At 36.1% G+C, this 25035-nt stretch overlaps 1 protein-coding gene across 8 annotated transcripts in view; it reads left to right on the top strand.

Annotated features, from left to right (window-relative positions):
• The window catches only part of CPED1 (cadherin like and PC-esterase domain containing 1), a 310759-nt gene that overhangs the window by 227985 nt on the left and 57739 nt on the right, over positions 1-25035 (top strand). For all 8 annotated transcript variants that reach the window (XM_074379153.1, XM_074379151.1, XM_074379152.1 and 5 more), the window contains 2 exons: positions 17754-17871; positions 24801-24937. In XM_074379153.1, coding sequence (XP_074235254.1) covers positions 17754-17871; positions 24801-24937 — 255 coding nt within the window. The remainder of the gene's footprint in view (positions 1-17753; positions 17872-24800; positions 24938-25035) is intronic.

The following is a 25035-nucleotide window of genomic DNA, read 5'->3' as shown; positions in this document are numbered from 1 at the left end:
TGGTTGCATACATTTAACTTGCATTAATGGTGGAAGGCAAGCCTCTACTCTTCTGCTGTGGTGTGTGCATGTAGACTGCCAGGCCCTTTATTCTACTTCCATGTCTAATTTTCAACCATGTTTCAATGCCATACATTTATGGTTATGATGGGTGAGCTCTGCTATTGAGAGCATATTCTAAAGAAGGCTAGTATCCCAGCTCCATTCTTTTGGCTCTGTTTCATGCATCAGTTGCATTCATATTTCTATCCATCTGTTAATGCAATAAATATGTAATAAACACCTATAAGTCAGGCCCTATATATACTCAGTCATTAAACATAGGTGGATTCAATGAGAGACTATAAACAGGTTAGCAAGCATTTATTATTGCAACTTGAAAGTAAAGTTTATGAGCAATATAATTTTATTTTCATAAATTTTTAGAAAACAACGTATTTAAATGTAAAGAAAATTAAGAAAATTTGATCTCACGGCCAGGGAAACTGCACACTTTATCTTAGAATATCAACCCAGGTATGTGGATTGCACAGTACCTGTGATTTGAAGTTATATATTTTTAATAAAGGTAAACTTTGGTTGTTGATGTAGCAAGGGTGTAGAGTACAGTTTTTGATAAATGTATTAGTTGAGATTTGTCTTTATGTCATTATTTATTTGATATGACATATGATTTGAAGCAGTCCCAATCTCTTCACAAAGTGTTGGTATAGGAGAACGCCACCTGACACCAATCCTTTTAATGAAATGTAACACAAAATTAAGATTCAAGGATTATTGTGAAATTTAAAATTATCTTAATTTACTCATAGGCACCAGTGAGTTTTTAAAAAGGTGTTTCTGTTCTTGTGTCAGTTTGCTGAGAATGATGGTTTCCAGGTTCATGGGTGTTAAACAATGAGAACACATGGACACAGGGAGGGGAGCATCACACACTGGAGTCTGTCGGGGGGAAATAGGGGAAGGACAGTGGTGGGTGGGGAGTTGGGAGAGATTGCATGGGGAGAAATGCCAGATACAGGTGATGGGGAGGAAGGCAGCAAATCACACTGCCACGTGTGTACCTATGCAACAATCTTGCATGTTCTTCATACATACCCCCAAACCTAAAATGCAATTTAAAAAAAAGGGTATTTCACATATTTTTAAATTATAAGCTTTTAGTGGAGTAAGTGTTAAGTGGGAAGTTTGCTTCAAAGATAATAATGACAGTAATGGCAATAATAATAATAATAATAATACCCTTATTATTCCAATTATACAGATGAGAAAATTAAAGCAAAAAGAGACTAAGCAACTTGCCCAAGACCACACAGTTAGGAAGTGGCATAGCCTTGGCTAAGATTTGGGCCATCTAACCTCAGTCTACACTCTTAAACTCTTACCTCTACAACTTTCTAGATAGATAGGTTATAGGACAAGTTGGTATAATGAAGAGTCCTATATTACAGTGATTTACATAAGACAGAAAAGTGTTTCTCTCTCATAACAGTATAGGAATGAGTGGCCCAGGGCTGGTGAGGCAGTTCTGCTGTCTTGTGTGCATAGCTTCCATCTCTGGTCCAAAGTGTCTGTATGCCTTGTTTGCCATCTCCCAGCCATCAGGAAAAGGCGGACGGAAGTGAAGGGGAAGCAACCCTCTTTTGAAGGATGTGGCCAGAAGTTCACTTCTGCTCACATTCTGTTGTTTAGTACTTGGTCACAGGGCCACACATACCTGCAAGAGAGGTAGGGAAATGTCCTCTAATTGAGTTGCCATGTGTCCAGCTAAACCTCCTGGGTTCTATTATTAAGAGAAATAAGGGGAGAACGAATATTGGGGGGAAATTAGCAGACTCTGCTAGAACCTGCCTCTCTGGCTTTAGACTTCCACCTACCCAGGGAAGATGTACTGGATGCTAGAAATTTTTCCTTATGGTCCAGTCACTTATAGCCAAAAAGACAAGTTATGTGCTATATCCACTCCCTACTCAATATAGAGAATAACCTTAAGGAAAACTCCCATTCCGATAAGAAAGGAATGGTAAATATATGGTGGTCAGTTGTCCACAGCAATTATCATATTCAGTGGCAGGATTTACAGAGTCCTTGTTCCAACATGGAGTTTGTTCTTTGGTTAGCTCAACTGTCACACTTTTTGGAATAACTCTTTTGGGTATTTATTCCTTATTATTTGGAAGTGATTGAGAATATGCCTTAATTGAGGGGTTGCACAGTTTTGGTAGTTTTTTATTTTTATCTCCACCCAAGCTGGAGTGGAGTGCAGTGTTACAATTATAGACCATTATAGCCTCAAACTTCTTGGATCAAGCAATCCTCCTTTCTCAGCCTCCCAAGTAGCTGAGACTGAAAGCATGAGCCACTATGCCTGGCCACAGTTTTTGCCTCCTACTCTCCACCAGGACAGGGTTAGAAATCAGGGTTAGAAATTTGTTTTAAGGGTTAAGCTGTCAAAGCTTTTGCAAGCCAGGCTAGTGATTTCAAGGGAAATATAATTCCCTTAAAAATATAGTGGACTTATATTCTTTTTTGCTTCTATTCAGCTCCATGTAAATATGCTCTTCTACGTTAACTAGTTGTGCTTTTGTCTAAGCCAAGATTTACCCTTGGAAGATGTCATTGTTTGTATTTCCCCGTATTTTCTATTACCATTTCCTAAAGGCATCTGTTGGCCGTTTAATCACCCTAAAGCATTAAATGGACTCTGGCATATGCTTCAGTTCACAGATTAGTCTGTTTTTATACTTAAAAGTTTTAGGGGTATTCATGAAATGCTTTGGAAAGGTTGTTAAAGACTTAGGGCATGATGTCTGGCTGGTTTCTTCAACAGTTAACACAATGATTCATTCCCAAATGTTCTTCTGAGTGCACTGGCCTCATCTGTATTCTATGTGCTAGTATCTCACAGCACCCAAAATCCTGTATATAAGAAATCAGTATATCACTGTTGACTGGAGAAAAGTAAAACTTGTTTGTAAATGTTTGTTTCCTTCAAATTTCAAAATTCTACCATTTAAGGATCATTGGAGGTGTGTACCTGTATGTATGCATGTGTGGGTATGTGCATATTGGTGTGTTTCTGTAGCAGTTACCAAGATATTTGGTTGGTGCAAAGTTGATTGTGGTTTTTGCCAATTTTTTTTGAGACAGAGTCTTACCCTGTCACCAAGGTTGGAGTGCAGTGGCACAATCTTGGCTCACTGCAACCTCTGCCTCCCTGGTTCAAGTGATTCTTCTGCCTCAGCCTCCTGAGTACCTGAGTAGCAGGGATTACGAGCACCTGGCTAATTTTTTTTTTTTTTTTAGACGGAGTTTCGCTCTTGTTACCCAGGCTGGAGTGCAATGCTGCGATCTCAGCTAACCGCAACCTCCGCCTCCTGGGTTCAGGCAATTCTCCTGCCTCAACCTCCTGAGTAGCTGGGATTACAGGCACATGCCACCATGCACAGCTAATTTTCTGTATTTTTAGTAGAGACAGGGTTTCACCATGTTGACCAGGATGGTCTCGATCTCTTGACCTCATGATCCATCCGCTTCTGCCTCCCAAAGTGCTGGGATTACAGGCATGAGCCACCGCACCCGGTTTTTTTTTTTTTTTTTTTTTTTTTTTTTTTTTTTTTAGTATAGGCAGTGTTTCACCATGTTAGCCAGGCTGGTCTCAAACTCTTGACCTCAGGTGACTTGTCCATCTTGGCCTTCCAAAGCCATTACTTTCAATGGCAAAAATTGCAATTACTTTTACACCCATCTAATAATTATAGATAGGAAATGTCCACATGATGCCTGAAACTAATGTGACTGCATCTTTTATTAAATATTCAACTCTATTGGTAGTGACACCCAGACATAAGGTCCCCCACCAGTTGCATTTTTAAGGATTACAACCTCATATGCTTTATTGGCAAACCATTTATATGTGGGACAGTCCATCCATGCTGAAGTATTTATAACAGCAATTATTTTGAGTATGACTGATCAAGATTTCCTGGGCAACCTACTTACTGCTTAACAGATGGCAAATACTTGTTGTTGTTTGGTGTCACCATTGTTGTCAAGTATACATCAATTAAAAGTTTTACTCATAAGTGGGAGTTGAACAGTGAGAACATATGGACACAGGGAGGGGAACATCACACACCAGGGCATGTCAAGGGGTGAGGTGCAAGAGGAGGGATAGCAATAGGATAAATACCTAATGTAGATGATGGGTTGATGGGTGCAGCAAACAATTATAGCATGTGTATACCTATGTAACAAACCTGAACATTCTGCACAAGAATCCTAGAACTTAAAATATAATTTAAAAAATTAAAAAGTTGTCTTTTAAAATATCTGCAGCCTATTACCTATTTCCAATCAGTATTATTTCTGTTTCAACTTACAAAAACAGGTTTGCTCTTTTGAAATATGAAATAACTTTTTCTTGTTTTTGTTATTATTTTGTCACTTCCAAAACTAATTCAGATTCTTTACAGTATGAAAAAATCCAAAGTAGTAACACAGAGTTCCAACTCTACATTTCTTTGTTCACAAGTCAAAAAGAACTGAATGTTGTATTGAAGCATATAAATTCATTCTTACATTCATTTGTATTCATATTTACCCTTCTGGATTCCATCTGGAACCAAAGCCCAAAGTGCTGAGAAACCACAACAAAGGCTGCTTTCCTTGGGTTTTCTAGCTCACTGGAGGTAGGCACCATTAGGTATTCACAGTCTTCATCTCACTAAATTTTCCAGTCCAAATTCTACAGAGCCCAGGAACACATATTTCTAAATGGAGAATACAGAGTGTCTTTCAAAATGGGCTTCAGCAAGCAGGACCACATTGGCCCCATCCTGGATAATTTGAAGGCCATTTAGGTTGGAAAAGAAGAAAACTTTATATTACTCAGAGATTTGGAATGCATGAGAAATGTAAAGAAATATTTCCAATATTAATGTCATATTAATTTCTTTAAGTTACATTTAATTGAGTAGAACTAATTCATTTTCTTGTAATTTGTTTCAATTTCCCTCCTTCCTGAGTTCCTTGTGGACTAACTTAAAATTCTTTCATAGTATACATTTATAATCACTTTTCAGCTGATATTTGTTTAGGGAAGAAACACACAACTGTGTCACATAATATGATGGCTCATTACTAGGTGGATTCTAATGTGTTATAATTAAGACTATGCATTCCAAACATAAATAGCAAAGGAAGCCATATATACTATCCTCTACCCAACCTCAAGTTCCATTATTTTTAATGCAACTAAAATATATTAGTAATCTCTCACTAAAACGGGATCATCCAGCATTGAAGCTTATCAATTTTTAAATCCATATTATTAGAAAAATTTTCTGCACACACACAAAAGTAGAATAAGTAGCTATACATTTTTCTTAAAACTCAATGTAAGGTGAATAGGTAGGTAAACCTTGTTCACTGCTGATTTTTATTGGAATGAGTTGTAAGTAAAGTCAAAATGTTTCCTACTCCTCAGTAAAGATGTTTCATTTTTGCCTATACTTTTAAAAGCCAGCTACTTAGTAAATATTTTTATAAGTTTTATAAAAGGAAATAGAGTTTAGAGACTTACCTGGTAAGAATTTTTAAATACAATTTGTTGTCACATTCAAGGACTCTGTGTCATTAGAATGAGCCAAGCGTGGAAATCATGATTTCAAATTAATGTGACTAATTTCTACCCACTTCTTATCCTGGTCTCTGAGCATCATCCACACTAAATTTGAATGGCCATGTTTTCACCCAACTCTAGAATGTTTCAGGTGCTCATCCCTCTACCCGAAACATTTACTCAACTCACTCTTATGTTTCCTTTAATAGCCTATAAGTCTGGAAACACAAGACAGTATTAAACAGCTATACAAGCTGCTAGTCCTTCATAGCCCTCAGGAGGAATCAAACCTGCCAATTCCTCCATTTTGGATTTCTGGCCTCCAGAACTGAAAGACAATAAATTTGTATTTGTTCTAAGCCATATAATTTGTGGTACTTTGTCACAGTCGCCTAAGGAAACTAATACAACTTCAAAGAGCTATCAGTTCTCTTCTTTTCTAATATTGTGCTTTAACATCTTAAAGAATATTGTTTAAAATTTTAGCTTTAAAAATACAACCATAATCCATACTAATGGTAAAATATTAAAGCATGTAAAATAAAAAGTAAAAGTGCATTTTGCCTTTCCGTCTCTGATCTTCTATTCTTAATCTTCTAAGAGATCCACTGTTTAGAATTTCTTGTATATCATTCCAGAACTTATGCGTTCACAATCAAGTATATATATTCTAACACTTTATTTTACTTAAATAAGATCATGGTACACATCATGTTTTGCAATTTGCCTTATTGCTTTTAATAACTTTTCTTATATATATATATATTCATATCTTCACTCTACATCCATCTTTTCTAATAATTACAAAATATTCAATTATCTGGATGTACCATAAGTTATTTAACCAGTTTTGTATTAATGGATACATGATATGTGTCTAGTTTTATGTTATTAGTATTTTATGAAGTGTTCCAATCAATTTTCTTATATATCTGTCTTTGTGTACTTTGTAAAGTATATTTGTAGGACGAATTCTTAGCAGTATAATTACTGTTTTATATTTATATGCAATTATTTTTACAGATATTTCGAAATGCCCTTTATAAAGGATAAAAATCTCTCATATTAATTTACATAAATTGGTTTCTTTTCTTCTTGAAAACTTTCAATTTGGGGATAAAGGTAGAATTTCAAGGGTGATTTTAGATAGATTATTATTATTTATTCCTTGCTAATGTAAACTTCAGCTAATTATTCTATAAATATTTATTAAATGTCCAATACTGTGAATCAGACAATAGCTACTCAGTATTTTATGGTTGACTGACTACAATGCAAGGAGAGTTATTAAATTTAAAGACCATGTAAACATAGAAAATAATTCATTCCTTCAGAAAAAGATGCAAGTCTGCACAAGGAATCCATTTGGAAATTTCGCAAAAGGGAAAACCACAAACACAAAATTCTAGAGCTGAATAAATCATATGGGAATTATTTAGACATTATTCTGTAGAGACTTGAAAACATGAGAGCCAAGATTATATTGGAAGTCATTCCAGTGCTCCAAATATTCATGCTAGCAAGACCCCAGTGTTGGCCATATAGGTCATATTTACCCTTATGTTCTCAGCCTTTTTTCTCTATTCCAGTGGCCCTTCCCCTGCAGTGTGGGGCCCCATACCTACATCCATTCATTTCTTCTCCTTACATTGATCCTATATACTGACAATAGCTTCAGTCAGGAGCCATGTTTTTATTGTTTGTCACATGCCCAGGACTGTAATAAGTGCTAGAAACAGAAAGATTGCAACACATTTTCTGATCTGGGTTTATGGCATGGATGGATTTATAGCAAACACAGCCTCGGTGTGACTGTACCTGAAAAGACATAAAGCAATGCAAGTTGATTTTCAGGAACTAACTTTCAACTGGGATTGGAGTGGAGATGGAGTAAAGATGAAAGAGGAGGTATTGATTCATTCACAGGAAGATTGAAATCAGGCTATAAAAGCAATGATTTGCTCTGCTTTTAGGAAAGTCAGCTATATATTAAGATGAAGTGGCAGAGATCTAAAGTAAGATGGACCTGCATTTAAAACCTACCTCTTAGTAATTTAGCATGTCTGTTTTCTTATTCCTAAAATAAAGGGAGGAGTTGTTGTGAGAAAAATAAGATATTACATGTAAATGACTTAATATGATGCCAGGATGTAATAAATGCTTAAGAAATATATCTATTTAAATTATCACTATGCTCCAGTTTCATCCCTGAGAAGTTTGACAAATCTATACTAGGTTTCTGGTAAGTTGGAAGGCAGATTAGAACTCCAAGTAGCAACTAATATTCATCCTGAGATTTGCAAAATATTTTTGGAATAAACTTGTAGCAGAAAAGACAATTCATTTTTGGCAAACTACTTAAGATATGTCACAAAAACCAACTCAAAAGGGATTAAAGACTTAAATGTAAATCCAGAAACTATAAAAATACTAGAAGAAAACCTAGGGAAAAGTCTTCTGGACATCAGTTTAGGCTTATAATTTATGATTAAGACTTCAAAATCACAGGAAACAAAAACCAAAACAGACAAATAGGACTTAACTGAGCTAGAAAGCTTCTACACAGCAAAATGAAAATTAACAAAGTGAAGAGATAACTTGTTGAATGAGAGAAAAGCATTTGCAAACTACTCTTCTGAAAGGGGACTCATATCTAGAATACAAAAGGAACTCAAGCAACTCAAAAGTAAAAAAACAAACAATCCCACCAAAAAGTGGGTAAAGTATAGGAATAGACATTTTTCAAAAGAAGACATACAAATGGCCAGTGGGTATGTGAAAAAATGCTCAATATCACTAATCATTAGAGAAATGCAAATCAAAACCACAATGAGATATCATCTAACTCTAATCAGAATGATTATTATTAAAAAGATAAAAAATAACAGACGTTGGCAATGATGTGAAGAAAAGAGAATTCTCATCCACTATTGGTGGGAATGTAAACTAGTACTGCCACTATGGAAAGTGATATGGAGATTTCTTAAACACACACACACACACACACACGCAAAATAGAATTACCATCCAATCCAGTAATTCCACTACTGGGTATCTAACCAGAAGAAAGAACATACGTTTATCAAAGGGATACCTGCACTCATACGTTGCAGCACTATTCACAATAGCAAAGATATGAAATCAGCGTAAGTGCCCATCAGTGGATGAATGGATAAAGAAAATGTGGAACATATACTCAATGGACTATTACTGGGCCATTAAAAATGAAATAACATCATTTGTAGCAACATAAATGAACTGGAAGTCATTATTTTAAGGGAAATAAATCAAGCACAAAAAGAAAAATATCATATGTTCTCACTTATATATGAAAGCTAAAACATTGATCACATGGTGGTAGAGAGTGAAAAGATAGGTAACAGAGTTTGGAAAGGATGAGTGGGTGTCAAGAGGGAGGATGAAGAGAAGTGGGTTAAAGGATACAAACATACAGCGAGACAGAAGGAATGAATTCAATGTTTGATAGCAGAGTAGGGTGACTGCAGCTAACAAAAGTGTATTATACTCAGATATTGGCAACCAAAATACCCCAATGTGGCCACTAAGCATTATATAACCATTTAAGAAAATTTCTCATGTACCTCATAAATTTGTACAAATTTTACAAATAGATTTGTTAATGTCTCCTTCCCAATTCACAAATAGGGTATGTTAAAAGAATATGAAAATAATTGAATAGTGAGGGAGACAAATGCTCATATCCTAAATACATAAATGGCCATATTGAAATATCTCCTAAATTTATGCTCTATTTGATGTATTTTCCATGATAAACATCTTCAATGTGAACCGCAAACAACTCAGGATGTGTTATCTTGCTTCTCAATATATGCCTAAGAAATCAGTCTTCTTGCCAAAAGGAGAAAAAAGTTTCAAAATCAAAATTATAAGTCTCACAGATTGGTTTTCACAGTAGAAAATACATGAAATGAAGGTCATTGTAATGGGAAATCACTAGAAATCTCAAAATCCAAATACTTCATGATTTTCACTTTATAGTACTTATTATAATATATATCATATATGGCACCCAGTGAGCTTCTTAGCTGACCATAATTAACTTATAAGAAAATTTGAAAAATTGAAATTTTATATGTTTTTGGCAGGAGCTGATGAAACATTTTCTAATGATGGAAGCTAAAGTTCCCTACCACAATGTGTGTACGTCTTATACTAAGTTCGTCTTTCAATGCAATTTAATTTTTCCCTTATTCTAAAATGTTTGGTTTTTTAGTGCATGTCCTGAAAAAAGAAATGTCAGCACTTCAAAAAAAGACCTTGAGAATGAAATGCTTTTCGTTAAACGTACGGAAACATCATAGAGAGTAGCACTGGGCAAAGTAGAAGTTATTTAAGTCAAGTAGAGTATGGGGCGAAGACTGGATGGAGATTAGCCAAAGTGGAGGACAACAGCCAAACTTTACCCTAAATGCAATGCAATCTCTTGAATTATTTCAAGCAACAAAGGGAGTTAGAAACTTTTGCATTTCAGAAAGATGACATTAGCAGCAATGTGGAAAACAGACATATGGGTGGTCCATAGAACTACAGCAGAGGAGACCCATTAAGAAGTCATGGCAATTCCCATGATAAAATAACATAAAGACACAGATAGTATCCACTGAAATCAAGAAAAAAAGAAATCAAGAAGAGAAAGTTGATGTGAATATTGATTGAATGCTAGAGGAAATGGAGAGAAGGGAAACTTGGATAACTAAAGTGTCTGGCCTGAGCACAGAATCTTCCAAGCTCAACATTATTGAGGTTATTGGGGATGGATCAGATTTTGGAATGATTTTTTAAGTTCAATTTCAGCCGTTTGGTGAGTAACAGCAAACCTGACTAATAGTAGCTTAAACAAACAGATATTTTCTTCTAATACAACAAAAAGTCCAGAAGTAGACATTTGCAGCAGATCAAGAACATCAGCACAGATCAAAATGGTTTCAGAAGATCAAGGATGTCAGCACTAAAGTCTCCACAAACTTTTTGGCCTTTCCTCCATAACTTAAGATAGTTGTTCTTCCAGCTATCAATTTCCTGTTCCACAAACAAGGAAGAAGAACGAGAGGAAAAAGGAACAGACTCTGTACCAGAAAAGCATAGGCTTTCTCTACAATTCCTTGCAAGTTTATACTTACATTTCACTGACCAGAAATGTGTCAGTGGCCTCTTTTGACTGTCAGATAAACAGGGGAGGCATGTTATTAGTGCTCTCTCTAGGACAGTAAAACAAGGAAAAGTAAGACCAGAATGGGTTTTGACTCAACCTATGGTATCTGTCATAGTTAAATTGAAATTGAGGTACATCTGAGACATTGAAAGGAGATATCCAGGAAGCAGATGACTGTGTGTCTGGAAGTCCTGTGAGTGGCCTAGACAGGGATCCCGTTTGGGAGTCATAATCATTCAAGTTGTGGTTATGCCATGAAGATGAATGATATCTCCCAGAATGCAAAGTAACAGCACTTAAGGGCCTGATTCTAGAGAAGGCCAGACCTTAAGGCCCGGACAACAGAAAGAATCTTCAAAGGAATTGGTATTTGGTAATAAGGCTCACTTAACAAAAGCAAGAGGAGAGCATTTCCAGAAGTAGAAAAGAGTGAGATGAAAAATAAAAGTGAAGGAAGCAAATTTTCACAGCTCAAAGAAGGTTTACTGTATCACAACCTAAGAAGAGACATCTGGGCATGATTGTCTTATTGGCAAGTAGCAAGAATTTGAGCAAATTACTGTTGAATGGGTTCTAATTTTTTATATATTAGGAGACAAGTTTGTCTCATGAGACCAACAGAGATGTAGAAATGAGGGAACTTCAGGAGTATGATGAAGGTTTGAAGTAGCCTTTGTAAAGAATGGAGAAGTGTTCCAACTAGGATAATGGAACAAAAATTTCCAGGCAGTACTGAAAGACCATCAGGAAATGTTTCTGGCATTTATCTTTACATTTGTGTGATTTTTGCCAGTGTCACTGACTGGTATGTAGAACCTTGGATGGAGATAGATCGGATTGTTCCAGGATTGGAGAGTTGCTGTGCACCTTTGGTAAAATAAAACGAAGATATGGATTGTTTAGGGATAGAAATGAGCAGTATAGACACAAATTGAAAGAGTTAATGACCATGGAAATAGAAGTTCTGCATGACTGCAGAAGAGGCAGGAATAAGGTAGAAGAAAAGTATGTTTTATTTGGAGAAAAGGAATTAGAATTTAAGATTACAGGTAGAGCATCTCTGGCTTGAATGAAACATTCTAGCATTTGACCAAAAATATTGTTGAATGAAATAGAATGAATGCACACAGATGTTTGATACCAAATTGCGAAACGGAGAGAATGACAATGACTAAGGTGTCCCATTGGTATGTGGAAGCATAATTAAGATGTTGATAGAAGACAGCCACAAGGAAGGGGCCAGGTGAAATGAGCCACAACCACAGATAACACAAAGGAACGATGATCTCAAAGAGGCAGTTGGAAGATAAAAGGAAGTAAACTTCCTGACTGTGTAGGCGGCCTTCCCTGGAGATGGCTTCAGAGAAAGAAGGCAAGTTGTCTTTTTCCACAAAGCTGCAGGGAAAGTTTTCTTTCCACTCCCGCTCACCTGTTCACCCTGTGCAGGTCTGGGTTTCTGGGAAGGTGAGGAGATGGAAGGTACATTGCATGAAGTCTTTGAGATTGTAGAAGAGTTTACTTACCACGGATGGGAGGAGCAGAGGATCAGTGGAAATGGATTAGGGGAGAGATGACTAGTAGGCCTTGCATTTGGTCCATGCATGAGAGTGCTAAAGATATGAGATGTGGTGGGATCTGCTGGAGTCCAGGTTTCACATGGCCTTAGGTTTAGTAAGCGTTTGGGCTCAAGAGCACCAGCAGATGCCTTTGATCAGCATTTAGCAGAACACTGGGGAAAATACATCACGAGATCTCAAATAAATCTTACTTCAAGTGGGCCAAGAGTGAAGTTATCTCCTCAGGAATATCAACTCTCGGGGGAAAGGAACAGCTCTAGTCAGGAAGGGAACTCTGCCTTTCTGGAGGGAGTTGGCCATGCCAGAATCATCACATTTTGAGAGATCGTTACTCACTTACTGGAAATGGCAGTAGCCCGGAGAAAAGGGAGGAAATGGATCTCTTTGGAAGGAGCTGGGTGCTGGAGGGAGTAAGTGTATATTTTAAATTTTAAAATTGGTGGGCATTTAAAATTGTTTAGCCAGAGAAGGAAAGAATTTTTTCATCTTAGAGGCATAATCCATAGGGTCAATAAAAGCGGGTAAGATTTAAGACACTGATCAGCTCAAATTGTCCAATTTGGTATTGCTTTAAAAATATACCAATATCACATTTAAAATGAGAAATACTACTCATTCTTTTATGGACAAACAATTCTGTAAGGAATGAAATGGGTGTCCAGGGGAATTAATAATGAGAAACTGATCAGGCAGGAGGAAAAACCAAAAGCATCATAATGATTTCTATTAGTCACTCTAGCACCTCATGAAAAGTTTAGTATATGTTTTAAATTATGTACTAAGCATATTTACTTTCCACACTTATGAAAAAGAAAATTCCTGTTAAGTACATTGTTGCACTCAATTGACAACTATGACAATCTACGCTGGAGTTTGGAGCTTCCTTTTGAAGTCTCCAACAAAATGGCTCACTCTAAGTGTGTGAAGATTTCTGGAGCTAATACTGTTTTAAGCAACTCTGCTAAATACTATATTTTCTGTGTCTGTAGATCTGTGGCTCCAAGAGATGACATTTAGAACCAAAAAAGAGCTGTTAGCCAGGCACAGTAGCAAGTGCCTATGGTCCCAGCTACTGGGGAAGATGAGATGGGAGGACTGTTTGAGCCTGGGAGTTCGAGACTGCAGTGAGCCATGATGGTGCCACTGCATTCCAGCCTGGGCAACAGAGCAAGACTCTGTCTCAAAAAAAAAAAAAAAAAAAAAAAAAAAAAAAAAAAAAAAAGGTCTTTATTTGTTTTTAATAACTAATGTATTCAATATGCCTAAACCTGACCAAATTGCTAATCATCCCAGTGAAGAAAGAAATGAGAGCCACTAATGGGAATTTTCCTTTTAAGACTTTTTAAAATGTTATTACTGTAATTAATCACTTTCAAGATCTAAAGAAATACTCAAAAAGATTCATGTGGCCTTTAAATTATAAGTTTCCTAGCCTCTTTGAGGGATAGAGAAGTTTGGCTCCGTCTTACATTTCTCTAGTGGCTTGACCAAGTAGGAGTTTGTTTTTCTTTCATAGGAAAAAGGGTGGAAGTAGCTCCACAGCACCCCCTGTGTCCTAGTCTCATTCTATTTTTTTCTGCCCATGGTTGCCTTGTGGTCACAAGATGGCTGCTCACATTCAAGCTCACATTCATATTCCAAGCAGAAAGAGGAAACAGAGTGATAAAGAAAAAGCGGCATTAGCAAAGTAAACATTTTCCAGAACTCCCTCGCTGGTGTTCACTGAGATTTCTTTGGCTAGAACTATGTTTCCTGACTTCTTTTAACTAGAGAGACTGGGAAATAGTTTGCTGTTGTTGTTGTTGTTTTAATACTGGGCACATTATTCCAACAAAAAAGGTGTTTTCTGCTAAAAGGAAGAAAGGAGAATGGATGTGGTATAGGCACCTAAGGCAGTCGGCGTCCAGACTTGAGCTCACCTAATGCAATTTTTTGCCTTCGTTCTCCAGCCTTCACCATTTAGTAATGAGTAATCTAGATCACGTGACTTATTCAGTGTCACACAGCCAGTTCATGACACAGCTAGGACTAAAATTCACAAGTGAAACTCGCAGCACAGTAATACTCTTTTCTACGTATCTCACCCTAATCTTATTCCATAGAATGTACACTAAGCCTACCCTGCCGTATTGATACCACCTTTTCTTCTCTTAACTCCCTCAGCTCCGTAAACTAGTCACTGGACTTGGGTCTGCATTTGACCATACGGTTTGTCTTTTTCAACTTTCAGGGTAACATTGTTTGGCCACAGCTCAGATGATTACCCTTCACTCCAGTGGGCTGTCCTGGCTCTCCAAAATAGTGAATACTTTAGTGGAAAGGCTTAGGATATGTAAACTACAAACAAGATTAACACTAAGGGGAAATTGAGTAGGAAGCACAGAATGTCATAGAGTGCTCTTTGGCCTAAACCGCAGAGAAAAGGGCATGACTTGAAATTTCAACATGAGGTTCTAGGTAGCAGGAGTGGTCACCTGCCCAGGACAAGTCCTCAGAACACAAGAAGCAATACACCTTTCTGATTAACAGACACTTGCCAATTACATGTAGAGCTTCAACAGAAGACACCAGTTAGGACTTTGGCATCTGTGATCTAGACTCTGTTTCTAATGCCCTCTGGATGAGTAGTGGCACATGATCATACACACACACACACACACACACACACACACACACACACCCCACAGAAATCTCGAATAAGAATTTTCAGGCAACGTTTAGTCTAAATCCAAATTTTTCAAAATGTTTCAACATTATTTGCATGAGTATATATACTTTTTATCAATAAATTGAACACAATATCTCAGTCTGAAGTGCCTAAGTTTAGGTGACATTATAGCATATAAAACTATAGACAGATAAATACTTTGCATTTAAAAGTAACATCTAACACTGTACCTCCTAGAATGAAGGAACAGCCAAGTCTCCAGTTGAGGTGGTGACAGTTGTTTATAACATTTCAAACTAAACAAGAATAACATTCTCTCTAAATAAAAAGTAAAGCATTCTAGATAGAGCTAAAGCCTCCTTGACATCCACTCAATCCAGGAACACATTCTGCATGTTAACTACCATCATTCAGATTTCCTTTTATTCTCTTAACAGAGACATACCTGTTCCCACAAAATCAGCATTTAGTATGTTTTTGATTGACTGAACATACATGTACATATATGTGTTTCAGACTGCTTGAGTTGTTCTATAACTTTTGGATACTTTCTTACCCATATGCCCTTACGTTTTTCTAGAGTAGAAGAGTAGACTCAGAGAAATCTGGCTCCAGGGTTGCAGAGCCTCTGCACTTTTTATTTTAGTATAAACTGCCTTCCAAAGCAACTGAACTAATTCGCACTCCCATCAGCAGTGAATAATGGTAATTGTTTCTCATTGTTTTCTCCAACATGTGATATAAACATATTTTTGCAAGATGAATTGTGACACTTCTTTTCTGGCCTTATAAAAGATCCAGTCTCCACCAAAAATAACTGGTTGGATAGATATCACACCCATATACATGTATACTCACAAGTATCACTCATAGATGTTTATTCAGACTAGATCTCCCCACATTATAATAAACTTTGTATTTTTGTTGCTTCATTATGAGCATTTTAATGCAAATCATATTTCTAATTTTAATCAGTATCTTAAACTCCGTGTTCAATCATGAATTAAGAAATTAAAATATGTGGTATGTATACTGAATCAAGATTTTAAGTTCACTCACCACCGCCATCCCTCTTGTTCCTTAATATCCTGAACATTTTGTATGAGATCTAGGAACCTGAGGTTAGGATAGCAGAGAATATGAGAGAATGTAACCATAAATTACTGATTAGACGCAGAGTTACACAGCAAAGAACAGGTCAAACTCTATTTCTCGCCATTGTTGAGAATTTCTAATATAAAAAGGGACACAATAAAGTTGAACTTTTTATTCAGCAAATGTTTATTGTTTGTTGTATAATAAGTACTGATTCCATAGGTGAGTGAAATAATTATTTGTTCCCATGGCATATTCTGACTAGTAGAAAAGACCCAGACAAATAACAAACAAACAAACAATTATCAAACGCTGAAGAGCATAGAAGAAACAAATGGGGTACTGACATGAACAAAAGTAGGGAGACAAAATTGTACTAGAGTTTCAGGAAGACCAACCTTGCTGAGAACTAAAATATAAGAAGATGTCTTCATGCAGAATTAGGGGGAAAGAAATTCCAACAGAGATGATAGGATTTTACCATGTCCTAAATTGTGATAGACTGAGAGAACCCAGTGAGAAGAGTGGCAGCGGAACCAGGTGAGGTAGAAGGAAATAGGACAGGTACTATTCCCAATAGCTTTGCAGAATAAGCTAAGAGAGAATGAGAGTGGTCCAGCCTGTAGGTGCAGCTCCATGGATGGGGCAGAGGAAGGAGAAAAAGAGAAGTTTCAGGGAGGCAATACACTATGCTTCTGTACTACATCTGTCAGACTGTTGAAAGCATTGCTTAGTATAGTACATGCCTCTATAATGATATTCAGTGCAATGAAATGTTACCCAATGTTGTAAATATAAGAATGTGCTTTGAATATAATACATGCATCTGATTTCACTTCTGGCGTCTCATGAATTCTTAATAAAAGTTTATTAAAATGAAATTTATCTGTTAAATTCTCTCCAAACAGTTCCTATTTCCCTCTCACATTAGCTGTCTTTTTCCACTTGTAAATTGTCCTCTATTATAGTTTGTTTTGTTTTTAATGAGTTGACATTGATATATATATATATATATATATATATATATATATATATATAATTTTTTTATTATTATACTTCAAGTTCTGGGATACATGTGCAGATCATGCAGGTTTGTTACATAAGTATACACCTGCCATGGTGGTTTGCTGCATCCACCCACCCCGTCATCTACATTAGATATTTCTCCTAATGTTATCCCTCCCAATTCCCTCACCCCTGCTATCCCTTCCCTAGCCCCTCCTCCCCTGACAGGCCCCAGTGTGTGATGTTCCCCTCCCTGTGTCCATGTGTTCTCATTATTCAACATCCACTTATGAGTGAGAACATGTGGTATTTGGTTTTCTGTTCTTGTGTCAGAGATACATTTTTAAATTAAAACTTGTATTCATTTTTTGATTGGCAGAGCAATGACATAAATATCAATGTCAAAATAAAGATTAAATTGTTATCTACTTTTTAGCACAAACAACTATTGATAAGTCAGCATGAGAAAAATAAAGAATATTTCCTCTCTTTTATCCATAAAGATTATTTGGCACATAACATCTTATTTTTTAGATTTTATTGTGGGTCAGGTTAATTAATATGACAACTAATATATATTATTTATTGCAGGATTGTGGTTTGCTGATTCACCCAGAGGAAACCTGTGGGTTACAGCCTATTTCTTCTGACTACATTGAAGCCATTTTACAGTCTGAACTAAAAAGATGTCCAGCTGGGGACATGAAAGGTAACTATCACATAGGATATCCCTTCTCTAAAAATAGAATACTTTAGTATAGATAAGTATATGCTTATTTAAACTATCCTTTTGCAAAAAAAATTAAGGGCATTAATTTTTATTGACTATGAACTATAAACATATAATTAATATAAATACATTATTTTAATATTTGATATACTTGGCTTAATCAGTTCTTATCTTCTCCCCTCTCTGCCTAGTTAATCCATATTCATCTGCAAATCTTAGCTCAAACATTACTTTTGCCAGAGAGCCTTCCTTATTATATAGTTCATAGCACTCAGTACTTTTCTTCCACAGCAGTTACCACAATTATTTAAATGACTAAGTATCTAATTAATTGCTTAATGTCAGTTTCCCCAGGATGTCAGCTTCCTGAGGGCAGAGAGCCTGACTTGTTTGCATTATACTAATTCACTTGGCAACATAATTTGTACATAGTAGTTAGATAATAAATATCTGGTATGAACCAAAGAACTGCAAAGTATACAAGTTCAGTTTTAAATTATTCCTTTTCATTAAAAAAAATTGGGGGCCATGATCACTAGTGTCCCTCATATATTGGCCATTTATAGAGGCAGGAAAATTGTGATATCAAATTTAATTACTGTGTTAAATCCTGCCTAAGCACTGGGCAGATCTGGAATGAGATACTTCTTTGGTGCCATGCTCAACATCCCCTATTTCTCTACTTCCCCAGCAATTTTCTTTTAGTGGAGATGGTGGGGTCAAGCCAAAGTTGGGGCTAAAAATGCCTTCAAAACCATTAGAGCAACAGAGAGCATCTTCACCATGCTTCCCTGGTTACTGTTCTGTCCTCCTGTCCCTGTCTCCCTTCATCTAAAAAGTCTGAAAAAAACACTTAGGAGCTTTTCTACCCTTGCCATGAACTTCACACCACAGCTTGAATGGGAAATGAGTTTCCCAAATGGGCAGAACAAATTGCAATTTGGCATGCAGAGTTAACAAATGTGGGCATGTCCCCATTCTTGAACATGTGTTCTAAATAATAAATTACAGTCAGGGAATAGAGAGGGATTTACCCATTATGGTGTGTCAGGTGGTGTGGTTTATAATTCTCTGCTAAATGAGATATATGCTCTTCCATACAAAGGAGACACTGATATGTCCAATTAAATATTTTTTATCAGAGAACAATTTATGAGAAACCATAAAACAATTCTATTCCTACTGCAAGAAGGCAAAAGTTCTTCAACAAAAAGTTCAAGGTACATTACTTGGATTCTTCAAGAAGTGGCAGCTTCTTGTGTTCACTAAATGTACACTAATTTATGTTGGGCTTTGTGCCTGGACATTGTAGGTGAGACTGTCAGGCTGTCATAGAACAGTGGCCTTCTGGTACTTGAGGAGCTAGGCCCCCTTAGAGAAGGCCCCAAATTGACTCACACGTCAAGTGCATGCTCCTTAGCCTGACAATTTTAAGCCTTCATAATCTGACCTGTTTCTACATTTCCAGCTTCCTCCCAGACTCTTTGCTTCTCTTTATGTTGATAATGCCCCATTAGAACTCCAGGTTTTTGTCCACACTGTTCCCTGTACCTACAAATCCTCTTGCCATCTTTACCCAACTTCTAATGATGGAAGTCCTCTCCAGGAAGCCTTTTTTCACCACCAGATTCCCAGCTTAGCTTCTTCCCAGTGCATCCTGGGCACACCTTTACAATAGCACTTACCACATTCTGTTAAGTATTTACATGTTTCTCACTTAGTCTCCAAAATGAAATGATGTTCCCCAGGAAAAGGAGGAAGTGGCACAGGGCCATTCATAGGGTGAAACCAGTAAACATTAAAATATATGTGCATTTATATTTTACCTGATCTTTTTTCTTTGTATGTTTTATAATGGATAAAATATAGGAATATCTGTACATATATATTGTGGTGTACTCATTAATACATCAAGGGTGCATGAGCAATATGTTTTTACTGGTGGCTTTCCTAGATTATAGGCTCCTCCAGAGAAGAGATTGTCCCTTGTCCATCTTCCAATATGTTATATGTGATTTTAAAATGATTGCTGACCTAAAACCAAGATCCAAACCTTCCTCCCATCCACAGAAGAGTATGAGCAGCCAGGGCACAATCACAACAGCCAACTGCCCCATCCTTAGGCTCCAGAAGGCCCAAAGACTCAAAAACTAACCAGTGAGGTCAGGATAGCAGTCTACAAGAAGGCATTTTTTGCTGCCAGAGATGATTTCCTTCCTTAGTAGCAGGATTCCTTCCTATTGAAAGAAGTTTTAGTAGATACAATTGGGAGAAAGTTTGTTTAGGAGCTCTGGATTTAGTTTTAATGGCCAAAGATAGATTGGTTTGAAAATCTTATTGTAAAAGCACATTACAGTTATTTGGCAAAACTGGATTTTTTTTTCACTTTGCCTATGCATTGATTGCAAGATATCATTTTCAATAACATCAGTCATTAAACTTTTGAATGTATTTTTTATTCTTAAATTTATTTTTATCTTTTAGTAAATAATTAAACTGTAAGAGATGACCTAGAATTAAATCTGTTGCTTAAAAATGAAAAAATAATTATTCTAATTAGAAAAAATAAAAATTTCTGCAGTGGTCATTGAATGAGAATTTTTTTAGCAAGGAAATATGATAGCTTATACTTTAACAGTAATATTGAAAATACAGATGTATTTTTTATTCTTAAATTAAAATGCTTTGTATTATAACATTATAGGGTCAGGAATTAGTGCTAACATTTACATAACTTCATATCTGACCTCGACCCTAAATCAGAATTGAGCGTTTTCCCTCCATTGTATCATTCAATATGATTTACTGAAATGGCTGAAATCTAACTTGCATTAAATATAGAGCTGTAATTATAAATCAAATGACTTCTCCCAAAAGGCAATTTCATTCCTTAGAATGTTGTTTCCTAAAACATATGTCACACTTTACTTCAGAAATCACAGCTTTGATTCATTCAGTGTTCAAATATATAACATAGAATTTATTGTACTTTTTTGGATAATTTTAGTAAAGAGCTGGTATTATTTAAAGTGTCAAGAGCGCCAGTTTTGCAGATGTTATACAGATGCCTATTTCAAGCAGTATTTAACTCATATTAAATAAAAGGAATTGTTAACCAATGCAAAAATGCAGAGTTATGACTGTGTAAATATAGAGTAGTATGAACCACTGGGGCCAAGTTTTCAGAGACCCAATCAGGCTTCCTTTTTATGTGCATGCGATTTCATTCCCAGAAACTAATTATACCCATATTTGAATCTTTGCACACGCAAGTAGCCACTTGTTTCCTCATCCTTGGAAGCAAGTGGCCAAAGTAGGCTTCAGTTGGTGCAAAATTAGCTATAAGCAATGTTGAAGGGTAGAGAAAGTGTCTGGAGTGGGGATGGGATGCATATGCTATGGGATTCTCAGAGATCTGATGAAAACTTAGCCCTTCAAAAGATTATTAAATGTAATCTCATTAGCAGAGACACATTTATTCCCTCAACATATCATTGTCCTATTAGAAAGAAAATTAACGATCTTTGCTTAAACATAGTCTCTGTCAACACAGGAACTCGCTAAGTAAATTCAGCTTTTTAAAATAAATTCATTTTAACAATCAGTTTGTGAGTTTTCCTGTAAGTGCTACCAAAGAGACTGTGGGGGTATATTTTATTTTCCACTGATTATTTTGTGCTGACCTAGCCTAATACGATAAAAGGATAGGCAAATTGAAGACTTAGAGACCTCAGTTCTGGGCCTGCCCTGCCATTAACAGCATGACCGCACTTCCGTTATTTAACTCTTTGGGCCTCAGATTGCCACTTCTGTTAAAAAAAAAAAAAAAAGAAAAGAAAAAAGAGGCGAGGGGGAGGGGAAGGAGAAAGGCCCTACCCTAAGGCCTCCTCTAACTCCATCCAGTGAGATCTACACAGCCACTCAATGTGAACCTCTCTATCACTTATCTAAGGAGGTTTACTTGAGAAATTCACCAACAAAGATTAAACATTAGGCTGTGTCTACATCAAAGATGTGAAGGAGCTTGATTATTAATGACAAACCATGCTTGCCAGAACAAAATTAGAATGAGAAAGCAAGATATATCCTGAATGAAAAAGAAATGATAAAAGAGAATTGAATGGAAAAATAAGCACTTTTGAGGAGGATAATCTTTTATTTTGCCATTCAAAAACCAGCATCTCTCCTTAATTTTCTGTGTTGTTTCTTTTAGTAGTACTGCCCTTCTCTGCAACTGGAAACTTCAGAAACATCTTTCATGTGTCACACCCTCTTTTTCTCCAATATATACAGTAGTTCTTCAGTCTCACTCCTGTCAGGCCCATCTCTTCACTGTACCTAAAGTGTCATTCCTTCCACCTCTTCAAATCTTATCTGTCCTTAAAGACCTGTTCACATTTTATCTGCTTCATGGACCCTTTCAAACTCTGACCTCCGTGACTCTTTCTCTATTTTGAACAATTGTGGCTTTCTGAGAGTAGAGGTGGGAAAATACATAAAATATATATGCTGACTCTTAGGTATTAGGCACTATGGCAGGTGCTATACATATTTTCCTTATACAGAAGTAAATTTAATCATGAAAAATTTTAAGTAATTTGAACAATTTAAATAGTGGTTTTCATCGTTGGCAGCATCCTGGAATCACCAAAGAAGCATTAAAAAAAATACTGATGCCTGAGGTCCATCCCAGTTGATTCTGGTTCAATCAGTCTGGGGTACAGTCTAGGTGGGGGAATTTTTAAAAGCGTTCCAAGTGACTCTAACAGGTAGTCAATGCTGAGGTCTGCCAGGCTATTTGGAGTTAGAACTCAGGTGTGCATGGTATCCAAAGCCCAAACTCCTTCATGACCACACAGATATTTTTTACTCCATCATGTGTTACTTGTTATTATGCTATGATTATTCTATATTACATATAAATTATAACCTTCTAACCTGATTATAAATTTTTAAGTTTAGCATTATAGTTAAGAGCATGGACTCTGGAACTGACTGCCTGCTCAAATCCTAGCTCTACCACCTACTAACTAGAGGATCTCAGACAAGTTTCTGAGCCCTGGTTAAGGAGATGATAATAGGATTGTTGAGGTTTAAACATGTTGATATATTAAAGTTTTTAGACTATTCCTAGCATCTGGGAAGTATTGGAAAATGTTAACTATTTAAAAAATATATTAGGATATTTTAACACCAATAACACCTAACACTTCAATAGAGTATTTACTTAATGTATTAAACTTAAATCCTTCTAAACAGTCATATGTATATGGAGACAAAAAGATTAATTTATCATTCCTGAAATTGTGTAGAAAGTAATTAGTCAATAGACATTTAATAAGACAGTTTTCTGGAATTCTCAGAACGTGTAAAACTCAAAGAAAAGAAAAAAAATGTGGTAAAAGGAAAAATGAGTCTGCTTTCCTTTTCAAAGTACAATGTCTTCCAGTTGACCTGATACCCCTCGAAGTTATTGTATATTTCTTGCCTTTTCTGTAATTCATAATTTTCTCATCTCCTTTCCCTCCTATTTTCTATGTCTTCCAGTTTCTCTCTCTTAATATACCTACACTTCTTTCTCTTTCTGTGGTCAATCAGTAAGAGTCATAAACTATATCTCCTTTCATATTTTATTATATATAACTATTTCCACACACAAACGTATTCACAATTCTAATATCCCTAAAGTCATAAATATAAAATGCACTATATTCATCTTCTAAAAATAGAAATCCTTTCCACTAAAATTCATATAATACCAGATACCTTTATTAGCAGTACAATTAATCAGAGCCAGAATGGAAAAAGTTTTTAATTTTTTTTCCTTTCTAACTCAGTAACTATTTGGGTGATATTTAGCTTCTCAATATTTTGAAGGGTAAACCTATGCTAATAACATAAGCAAGATATTTAGGATAAAGGGAGTGATTATTAATGATATCATTGTATGTGTTCTCCAACAGGGAGAGAAATAACCACTCCATCTTTGTTTATACATTGTGCTATGTTCATACTCAATTTCTGAAAAGATGAAAAAGAAGAAAACAAAAATTTTTAAAACTATTTTTCTACCACATTGTTAATGTATCCACTCACACTAAAAGCTAAAGTGTTTTTCATGAATGCTATTTTATTAATAAAACAGGAAACACCTGAAATGCATAGACAATATTTATTTTTATAAACATTTGCTAACACTTTGGACCTACTTTCTGTCAGAACTCTGTTAGTAACAAAAGATGAATACAAGATTGCAAATGTGCCTTAAATACATTATTCCATTACGTCCTTATACCAATCATGTGAGGAGAACAGTACACACCTCATCTAACAGATGAAGAAATCCAGGCAACAGTTAGAGGTGAAGAGATTCATACCAAAAATGCCATCAATCAAATCGAAGAACACTAATCTTCAAAATAATAAATTATCAGCATACTGAAGTAGTTCTTTTGTGTCTCAAATCTCTTGAGAGTAGGAAATACATGTATTATACGATTGGACTTAGAACCTATGCATGTGTTAGGCTAATAAATATTTGAGACTAACTGCCAATTTGGGGGGTTCCCAATCTATTAATGCTTTTGTCATACTGATGCGACCAATGTACTGTTTAAAAATAAGGTAATGATTGAGTAGTACTTAGATTTTTAATACGTATATAGTTTCACAGAATAGAGCTCATACTTGATTTCTCCATGAAACGTGCTATTTCAGATCGTTACTTAATGTTGCTGTTCTATTTGATTGGCAGGAAGCCATACCTTCACTGTTCCACTAGATTTAAATAAGGATGACCTAACTATAATTTCTGCAATGGTGTACCATAGCTGAATTTTAAAGTTATATGCAAAATATAATTTCACCAGTAGAAACAGAACCAAAAAAGGCTTTGCCGTCTATTTCAGGCCAGTGGATTGTGCCTTGCCTTAGCTGTTCAGACAACAGGACATGTGACTGGAGAGAAATAACCTGGCAGCCCCACAACTGCCAATATGGTGTCCTCACTAAGCCTCAACTCCAGCAGTGCCTGGGAGGAAGGAAGGTAGGTTCTGGATCTAGAGGGGGAAACCTTTAATGTATGCCACCTGAAGTACTTAAAGTCATACAGTTGTATCTACTAGACCAATTCCTGCTCTCTCA

The sequence above is a fragment of the Saimiri boliviensis genome, chromosome 10 (genome assembly GCF_048565385.1).
Source record: "Saimiri boliviensis isolate mSaiBol1 chromosome 10, mSaiBol1.pri, whole genome shotgun sequence".
Classification (NCBI taxonomy): domain Eukaryota; kingdom Metazoa; phylum Chordata; class Mammalia; order Primates; family Cebidae; genus Saimiri; species Saimiri boliviensis.
This window is presented reverse-complemented; position numbering and strand designations above follow the sequence as displayed.